Below are 9,830 nucleotides of genomic sequence, written 5' to 3'. Positions count from 1 at the left end.
TGTCATGGCATCATAGCTCACAGCAACCTCAAACTCTTGGACTCAAGTGATTCTCTTGCCTCAGCCTCCCAAGTAGCTGGGACTACAGGCACCCATCACAATGCTGGGCTATTTTTAGCGACAGGGACTCGCTCTGGCTGATGCTGGTCTCAAACCTCTGAGCTCAGGCAATCCATCCACCTCAGCCTCCCAGAGTGCTAGGATTACAGGCATGAGCCACCACACACAACCTCAATATCTTAGTATTTTTTTAATTAACTTATTTTTATTGTTAAATCATAGCTGTGTACATTAGTGCAATCAAGGGGTACAATGTGCGGGTTTCACATACAATCTGAAATATTCTCATCAAACTGTTCAACGTAGCCTTCATGGCATTTTCTTAGTTGCTGTATGTAGGCATTTGTATTCTGTATTTAGTAAGTTTCACCTGTACCCATTCTAAGATGCACCATAGATGTGGCCCCACTCCATTACCTCCAGGGAGGGTAATATCTTAGTATTGATACAAAATTAGTTTGACCTCACAGACCCCTTGGAAGGATCCCAGAAGCCCCCAGAGGTCCATGGACCAAGCCTTGAAAACCACCACACAACAGGGACATCAGCATAAGAAACAATGGTGAGCATCGAAGGTACCACTACTCACAGGACTAAGAGTAAAAGGGGACCAAGCAGTCTATGTAACGGTATAGGATCCACTAATGTAGGTATAGTTCAACTATGAAAGGAGGGATTATGGGAAGAACAAAGGCCAAAAACAATTCAACTATTTTCAGTAATCATTTTGTTGGTGGTATGAGTGTTGTGATCCTTAGACTGTTATGGATGTTAATTTAGGGAAAGCAAATGCATGAGTATGGACTTTCTAATTCTGTCCCTGTGTCCCTGAAAACCAGAATTCTTGGTAGAAAAGAAAGGAGATACAGATGTAATATAGAAGAGATTAACTTGTTTAAAAATTGTACATATATAAATGTTATTTTTTATTTCCAATCAAAAGGTCTGACACAAGGACCAATTTCCATGGTCCCCTAAACTCCTCCCAACCCCTGCTTTCTTTCTGTGTCTTGATTGAAAAATCAGAGTACCCTGACCCACGCTGTGACCCAGCCAGCTGTGAGTTTTTCCCAGCAGGCTTCAACCCAAACCTGGCCTTGAACATTCCCAGACACTGATAAAGGTGTCTAAGTTGTTGCCCCAAATGTGAAAAGAAACTGGTCCCAGCCCTGAGCCAAACTTCTTAAACTCTCACACAGACGCCATACCCTGGCCCCCTGGTTGTGGACACTCCCAGGTAAAGCATCCCTTTTTTGTCTCTCCCTCTGAGGCTATGACTCAGCAGCCCACTCTGTACATAAGTTTCCCTAATAAATGCTGTGGACCAGTCACCATGGCATTTAGTGCTTCTTTCTTTGCAAGCCCAACTGACCCATCTTGCAATAATGTGGGGCATCATGGGAACTCTCCTATTGAGGCTTTTGGGGCAACTCCTGCTGGGAGCTCAGCAGGACAAAGCACCCTAACTCTGGATTATGGTCTTAAATGACATTTCCCTCTAGAATAAACCTGGGATTTCTGGAATAAATGGCTGATCCAGGTCTAGACAGAAAATGCACAGAATGAATTAGAAACACCTTGTCATACCAGATAACAAAGAAACTATCAAAAGCCTTGTGTCCAAGGAACTTGGTTTCATTTTTGGTAAGTGGAAACTTCAAGTAGCCACTTAGAGAAATTTTATCTTCAACAAGGTTAAAAACTGCAACAGATCAAAACCTATCAAATATACTTAAATCCTTCTGTTTATTATACATTGATAACATAATGAAAGAAAAGTAAAATCTTGTGGATTATGGTAGGAAACCCAGTGCACTAACTTGAAAACTCATGTAGCATTAGGATACATACATTGGTTCCGCCCACAGTTTCTGGCTTGTAGTTCTCATAGCCCTTTACAGTCTTTGGTTATAATGATGGGCACCCGAGGCTTCAGGAGACAGAATCTCTCTGGCCTTCTCCTGCCTTCCTTTCACCTGCCCAGAGGCAGGACTCCAGTCTTCCTCCACCCTTCTGACTGTGGCTAATACAATCCTCATTCCAGAGAGGCTGCTGCCCCATACTTTGGAGGCTGGTCACATTTCAACAGAGTTGAGGACTGGCTTCAGAGAGCTTCCAAATAGCTGAACATGTGGAGGTTCTTGGAGGGTGGTGCACCTAGGGAGGGCATGGAAGCTCCAAGCCTCTTCCCCTATACCTTGTCCTACACATCTCTTCATCTGTAGCCTTTGCATATCCTTTGTAATAAACCAGATAATGTAAGTATTTCTCTGAGTTCTTAGAGCCACGCAAAAATATTGATCAAATGCAAAAAGGGTGTTGTGGGAACCCCAACTTGAAGTTGGTAGCTCAGAATTTCCAGAGGCCCAGATACTTGTAATAGGTATCTGAAAGTGGGTAGGGACAGTCTTAAATGACATTTCCCTCTAAAATAAACCAGGAATTTTGGAGGGAGGGGTGGAATGGCTAATTCCAGATCTATGCAGAAAATGCAGTAGGTTGATAGTGTTGGAATTGAATTAGAGGATACCCACAGTATCTGCTGTTTGGTGTGTGAAGAAAAAATATCCTTGCATTTGTTCATAGAACTCTTCTGTGTTAATGACTGCTGTCATGTAAGAGCAGAGGAGAAACAGTCTGAGTGTTTTCTAAGCAACTGGCAAATAAAAGGAGAGTTAAACATCGATCCTGCCTTTCCACATTACCAGTGAGTAACCCACTAGTACAGCACTTCTCAACCTGTGGGTAGTGAACAATGAAAATACATCCTGCATATCAGATATTTACATTACAATTCATAACAGTAGGAAATTACAGTTATGAAGTAGCAACAAAAATAATTTTATGGTTGGGAGTCACTACAACATGAGGAACTGTATTTTTTTTTTTTTTTTTTTTGAGACAGAGTCTCAAGTTGTCACCCTGGGTAAAGTGCTATGGCGTCTCAGCTCACAGCAACCTCCAACTCTTGGGCTTAAGTGATTCTCTTGCCTCAGCCTCCCAAGTAGCTGGGACGACAACGCCTGGCTATTTTTGTTTGTTTGTTTTTGGTTGTAGTTGTCATCATTGTTGTTTGGTGGGCCCAGGCTGGATTTGAACCCACCAGCTCTGGTGTATGTGGCTGATACCCTAGTCACTTGAGCTATAGGCGCCGAGCCTGAGGAACTGTATTAAAGGGACGGGGCATTAGGAAGGTTGAAAACCACTGCACTAGTAAATGAAAGGAAGTGTCTCTCCATAGAGGTAATAAAGCCAATAAATGAAGACGGAATGATAGAATTAGACTATCACCATTCTGCATTCCCCATTAAATTCAAAGAGTGAGACAATGAGCATCAGTGGTTACTAGCAAACAAAAAGAGAAACAGCTGACATTAGGCATCTCATGGTGAAAAACTGCAACACTGCCTACAGATTTTCCAAAATGATCAAACCAGAGTCTGATCCAGCCTCTGTATTTAGGTGACAATTTGCATGAAATGCAGAAGACACAGGACATATCCCACTGCACCATGTGTATGCAGTTGGAAAAATCCAGAGGGTGGGAAATTCTACAGCTCAAAAAGCTTTTCCACAGATTAATCATAAGGAAGAGAAAAGGAAGAGGGAGAAACCTGTGAAGTATAAGAGCCAAAAAAGGCAACCAAGCTGTAGTGTCCAGGAACGCATGCGTGGTGATAGAATACAAAGAAATACAATAGCGTCTTAAACATTGTTATTGTTGTTAAAGTTTAAGCCTTTTTAATTTTGTGAAGGCATAAAGTGGAAGCCTAATGAACACATGTATGTGTGAAAATAAAAAAAAGAAAGAAAGAAATACAATAGTGAAGTTACCTCGAGGGTCCTGTACAATTACTTTTGAGGGGAGGACAGGTTTTGATTGACCTGAGGCACATGAAGACTCTGGCTGTTACTGGCAAAGTTCTGTTTCTTGATCTGAATGGTGGTTACAGGGGTTTTGCCTTAAACAATTCATTAAATTGTACATTCCATGTGGTTATCTGTATCTCTGTTTTATTTTATAATAAAAAGTTTCTTAAAAACAGTGAAAAGAAACAGGTGACTGAGCATTTGTCTTTTGAAGACTGGGATTGCAGTTGGAAAGAGAAAGATTTAGTATCATGACTTACAGGGTTACAACTGGACCACAGAAAAGTAAAAGTACATGCTTTGAGGCTGGAAGGCATTAGGCCTTAGGAGACAGTGCTCTAGGTAATGGGGATTAATGATGTATACGAGTGGGAAGAAGAAGGCCACATGGGTGGGAGACACATCATCTTGGAACACAAAACTCTAGAATTGGTTGGGGATCCCTCCAAGGATCACAGGAAAGAGTCACCCCAAGAACATTGGTCTCATCAATGTCCTTTACCTCACCTCAAACTCAGGCCACTTGCTACTACTTCAAGCTCCAGAGTGAGAAACTTCAATGAGAACCTGTGAGAGGAGGTTCTCCCCATGGCTGTGGGAGGAGAACAGTTCTTGAGACCTGTGAGGACAGTGATGAAGGGTCATGAGGCAGCTCGACCCTCCCATTTCAGGGACTCAGGAAACAGTACCACCCAGCCAGAGTCAACCTTATGCCTCCTTATCCCCATAGTGTCTCCTCTGGCCAAAGAAACAAGAGAATGCTCTGCCACCCAAAGGCAAGGAAATATACATTACCTCATCACCAGACTTCTGTGTCTTCACATAACCTGGAAAAAATCAAAAGAAGAATGAATTGCCCTAATTAGGACCAAATGTTGTGATTGTCCTGAGGAATAGGAAATGGTCAGCAATCTCAGAACTCCATCTCTGCTTAGCGTGAGAATGCCCTGGCATCTGTAAACATTATTCCTGTAGTCCCAGAGAAGTACAATCAGCAATCTTTGCTTCAGCTCTTTGATGTTAGCGAAGTGGGAGAGCCAGGGGGTAGGAGGCTGGGTGCTCCTCAGAAGCACATTACCTTTCTGATCCCTAAGGTGGATGACAATCCCCACCAGAAAGACAACCAGCCCAAGCAGGAAGGCAGCAACTCCACTTAGCATCTTTCTCCAAGGATAATCAGACTGAGCACCTACAGGAAACAGGTACTAAAGTTAATAAAAATCTCCCCAATATTAAGTGCACCTTCTTGGAACCCCAGAGTCTGCACTGGATGCAAAATCTAATGCTATGTGCAGAAAGAATATATTTAGCAACGGTTCTTTGAGGCCAAAGTTTGCACTCATAGAGTAGCTGCCCACCTCTTACTGATTCTTAAGAGCTCATAAGAATGCCCCCTAAATAAGAAGACCAAAGTTTTAGAAAAAACAATTCACATGGTTGGCAGCATGTAACGAGGGGATTAGACTTCCTCATTCCTCAGAAGATATGAGAATAGATGTCTGCCATGTTTTCTCCTACCCTAACCCAAGGACTCCAATTTCTGTGACTCTTCCAGATCAAGGGAAAGAAGAATCCACATTGTACGAAGATGAATGCAGAGGTGACCCAGGAGCTAAATTGAGTCAGCATAGTCCCGAGTCAGGCCTAGAGAGTACAAGAAACTAATTCTCACTCCACTCCACAGACACAGGGCTCAGCAGGCTGGGATGATCAACAAGGCAGGTATAGACATCTCCAAGTTCAGGAGTCATTTCCAGCATCACCACAGTCTGGAAGGTCCAATCTCCATTCCGGATAAGGTCAGTGGACAAGACCCCAGCTCTCTCCTCCTGCCCATTCCGGAACCATCTGATGTTGATGTCCCCTGGATAGAAGCCAGTCACAGAGCAGAGCAGCAGGTTGTGCTGCTGCAGCGATGGGGTCCTCTCTGGGTACACTGTCACCTCTGGTTGTACTAGGAAGGGAGAGGAAAATGAGACACTGTAAAGAGAAGCCACCAAGCCAGGACAGGGGTTTCTTTAGGGACTATTGCTACCCCTAATCTCTTTTCCATATCAGCCAAGTGGAATCTGGAAGCGTAAAGAAATCTCAGCCCCATGACTCAGAAACAGGTTATGTCAATGCCTGTAAGGAGGACTTAAACTTTATGAGGTACTATCACAATTACCACTTCTATTGGAGAATATTCTAGTCTGCAAAGTCCCTGCAGTCTTGGGGGTCTGGGACCAAGATCCCAGTGATCTGACCATGACGATAACAAGTGACTTGTAGTTGGAAACAGAACATACACACAGACTCCCCTGCTCATATCCATTTATCCTGAAGCAGAAATTGCTTCTTACAAGCAAGAAGGGCCACAGCCACGTTCACATGGGGGACACTCCTGAAGCCCATCAGAGCCCCCCTTCCAGCTCACCTTTTCTCCCCACGGTGAAGGGCACGCCCAGCCTGTAGTTGTGTCTACAGAGCGTGTCCACCGACGCCCTGCTCGTCTCCAGTATATCGGGCCGATTGTTCCACCGCTCGGCATCAGGCTGCCCCAGCGCCGTCAGGGCCACAAACATCCCCACATCACTGTCGAAACGGGCGTACTCCTCCAGGTTATAGATGAATCTCACCACAAACTGCACCTTTTCTGTCCCATTGGTGAAGTAACAGTCAGCCTTTGCCTGAATCACAAAATCTTCTGGAAAGCCAAAAGAAAGATTGTGAACCAGCCCCCACCCCCGGGAAAACCTGGGGAATGATGGCAGAACACACAGATTTGGGGGAGGAGACCTTTTGGCCTCCATATGCTCAAAAGCCTGGGGTTAAGTGAGCAAACAAACAGAATGAACAGTGACATTTATTGAATTTTTAAAATTAAAAAAATGTTAAATACCCGCTGAAAAACAATGGTACTTATTTTTAAAGGCCACCTTTATACATAAAAACATGCTAGACACATTTAGAATGAATTATCCAAGGAGAGGAGAGAATGGGAGTGTTCACAAGGCAACAGGAGAGAGTCTTTGAACTGAGAGATGATTTACACCTACCTACTACGATCTCCTGGATGGGATTAACCCAATTCTATGCACTTGAAAACAACCACCACAATAAAGGGATATTCAAATGGTGTTAATAATGTAGGTAGGTCAGGAAAGACCAGAAGAAATGACATTCCCAGGCCACAGTGGCTCATGCCTGTAATCCTCTGGGAAGCCGAGGCAGGTGGATTGCTTGAGCTCACCAGTGGAGACCAGCCTGAGCCAGAGCAAAACCCAGTCTCTAAAAATAGCCAGGGGGCAGTGCCTGTGGCTCAGTGGGTAGGGTGCCGGCCCCATATACTGTAGTGGGTTTGAACCTGGTCCCAGCCAAATTCCAACAAAAAAAGAGCCGGGCGTTGTGGCTGGCGCCTGTAGTCCCAGCTATTTGGGAGGCTGAGGCAGGAGAATGCCTAAGCCCATGAGTTGGAGGTTGCTGTGAGCTGTGATGGAACAGCACCCTACTGAGGGCGATAAAGTGAGACTCTGTCTCAAAAGAAAAAAAAAAGTGAAGGCCGGGTGTGGTGGCTCACGCCTGTAGTCCCAGAGCTGTGGGAGGCCGAGGCAGGTGGATTGCCTGAGCTTAGAGGTTCGAGACCAGTATCAACAGCAGTGAGCCAGAGTGAGACCCTGTCTCTACTAACAACATCAAAAACAGCCAGATGTTGTGGTGGGCGTCTGTAATCCCAGCTACTGGGGAGGCAAGGGGACAGCATCGCCAGACGAAGAAGAAAATGAACAAAAAAGAAACAGTACTTCAAACAAAGAAGAAAAAACAAGCAAGCTGAAAGTAAAAATAAAAATAAAAATTTAAAAAAAAGTGAAAATAGCTGGGCGTTGTGGCTGGTGCCTGTAGTCCCAGCTACTTGGGAGGCTGAGGCAAGAGAATCGCTTGAGCTCAACAGTTTGAGGTGGCTGTGAGCTGTGATGCCAGGACACTCAACCCTGAGTGAGACTCTGTCTCAAAAAAAAAAAGAAAAGAAAGAAAGAAATGACATTCCAATTGAGCCTGGAAGGTTAATTGCTATTGGTCCTTGTAAACTGTAAATTTACTTTCATTTCTGAGTTCAAGGGCCTCCTCCAGGGACTGCCTTGCTGAGAGAAGGATGACCTTCCCAGGTCAGCACGCTCACCTCTCACTCAGAACCTAAATTCAGGTGAGGTGCCAACCTCCAATTCTTCAGCATTTACGTTCTTCTCTGTTTCCTCCTAGAGCCTGAATTGTCCATCATCATTTAAAATAAGTGGTGATCTTTTTTTTCAATCGTGTTGTGTAATGGGCATTATAAACTCAGAGTAGTTTCTATTCTCTAAAAAACAAGGATCCACCCCACTCCTCAAGTTTGTTCCTCTTTTGTATTTAATGAAACTGTCATGCAAAGAGGGGTCTGTTCTGTAATATACGCTTTCGTGGCCGCACATCAATCGCTTCATGTTTGCATAGCCTGTCTCCTCAGCTAGAAAAATAACAGTGACAAATAATTTCTGTCCTGAGGACAAGGATAAGGCATCACTTCTCTTCTCAAAACCATTTAGTGCAATTCTATCTAATAAATGGCAGAAGAAGCAACCTTTGTCTCCAATTTCATTTGTCCACATAGACCCCCACTGGATAAATACAAAAACTGTCAATCATCAGAGTAAAATCCTAGCTGAAGAATGGTATTATAGCTATTCTCAGATTGTCTCCAACTTTTACATCCTCCCAACCGACATTGATAAGAACCCCAAATGAGATACAAACATTGCTAAGAACCCCAAATGAGATGAAATGTTTCCCTTTTTCCTGCCTCCCTGGCTCTGGACAGGAAGTCCCTGCTCCCAGAAGTGTCTGTACGTGGTGAAAAGGGAAGGAGTATTTTTCTGCCAAAGGGAAGAGCACTGCTCTTTGAAGCTAGAAGCCACTTCCAGTCTGGTCTGTGGCCTGGACCTATTGGGAAAGGCATCCTTTCCCATGCCAGTTCTTGCACACACCCCCAAAATATTGCTCTGTTCTTACCTGGAGAGTCTGTGCCTCGAGTCAGGGAGGAACCCAGCCCAGTCAGATTCAGTAGCAGAGCCACCATGCAGGGGACCCAGCCAGAACGCATTCTGTAGAGAGAAAAAAATGAGGTGATAAAATCATCCGCCTCTTCAAACTAGGCCTTCCCTCGCACAATGCAGCCGAGATATATGCATTAAGAGATAGATATTTTTCTGGCTTCCCCAGGATTGGAAACTCCTCAGACTGATAACCAATCAAGATAGGAGAGTTTTCATCATGAGGTGCTAGGTAGAATACTTTCATAAGGTTGTGTTAAACCACTCAAGAATTGTTAGCTGCAGAATCACTGACAATAATTTAGGTACACAAAAAAATGGACTGGAAAAAGAAGGAAAAAAAATATTCTGCATAATATAGGGCCCTAGAAGAACTGGTCAAATTATTTGTCATGTATCCCACCATCCTTGGTCAGCCCTGTCCCTGGCCTGTTCTGACCACTAGGTTTCCCTTCCTACGAGGTGCTGACTTTGCCAATGGAGAGCGTGTGAATTAAGAAGGAAGTGGACAGCATTCTCAAGCATCTGCCTTAGGAGGCGTAAGCAAAGGGACTATCGGAAAGGAAACAGAAAAGTTAAAGAGCACTTTGAAAGTACAAGTGCCTATGAGCTAAAAGGACCACAAAAACAAAAAGAGAAATAACTTAGAGATAGGATTCTCAAAGAAATAAAACACCACAAAAATGTTCACCAGGATACAATATAAGAGAGCATTATTGTGTTTTATAATTAGTGGGGCACCAGTAACCCTCAACAGGACAGAGGGGGTTAAGGTGAAAACCATGTGCCAGAAGACTAAAAAGTGAATTAGAAATGAGAAAATAAGAACTGATA

The 9,830-nt window shown here is 43.9% G+C and overlaps 1 protein-coding gene across 3 annotated transcripts; it reads right to left on the bottom strand.

The window, feature by feature from the left end:
* Nucleotides 1-359: 359 nt before the first annotated feature.
* Nucleotides 360-9,118, bottom strand: LOC128593174 (HLA class II histocompatibility antigen, DO beta chain). Of its 3 annotated transcripts, XM_053600958.1 has the most exons (6): nucleotides 8,956-9,118; nucleotides 6,347-6,616; nucleotides 5,603-5,884; nucleotides 5,009-5,119; nucleotides 4,726-4,757; nucleotides 366-4,549 (listed from the first exon to the last, which is right to left on the bottom strand). In XM_053600958.1, the coding sequence occupies exons 1-6, from the start codon at nucleotides 9,044-9,046 to the stop codon at nucleotides 4,487-4,489; spliced, it is 849 nt and encodes a 282-aa protein (XP_053456933.1). In that variant the 5' UTR covers nucleotides 9,047-9,118; the 3' UTR covers nucleotides 366-4,486. The 3 variants fall into 3 exon arrangements, with proteins under 3 accessions (XP_053456934.1, XP_053456932.1, XP_053456933.1); XM_053600959.1 differs by having other exon boundaries at nucleotides 360-4,757; nucleotides 6,347-6,565; XM_053600957.1 differs by having other exon boundaries at nucleotides 363-4,757.
* Nucleotides 9,119-9,830: the final 712 nt, after the last annotated feature.

This window comes from Nycticebus coucang, chromosome 9 (genome assembly GCF_027406575.1).
Source record: "Nycticebus coucang isolate mNycCou1 chromosome 9, mNycCou1.pri, whole genome shotgun sequence".
Taxonomy (NCBI): domain Eukaryota; kingdom Metazoa; phylum Chordata; class Mammalia; order Primates; family Lorisidae; genus Nycticebus; species Nycticebus coucang.
Note: the sequence above shows the minus strand (reverse complement) of the source record. Positions and strands in the feature narration are given on the sequence as shown.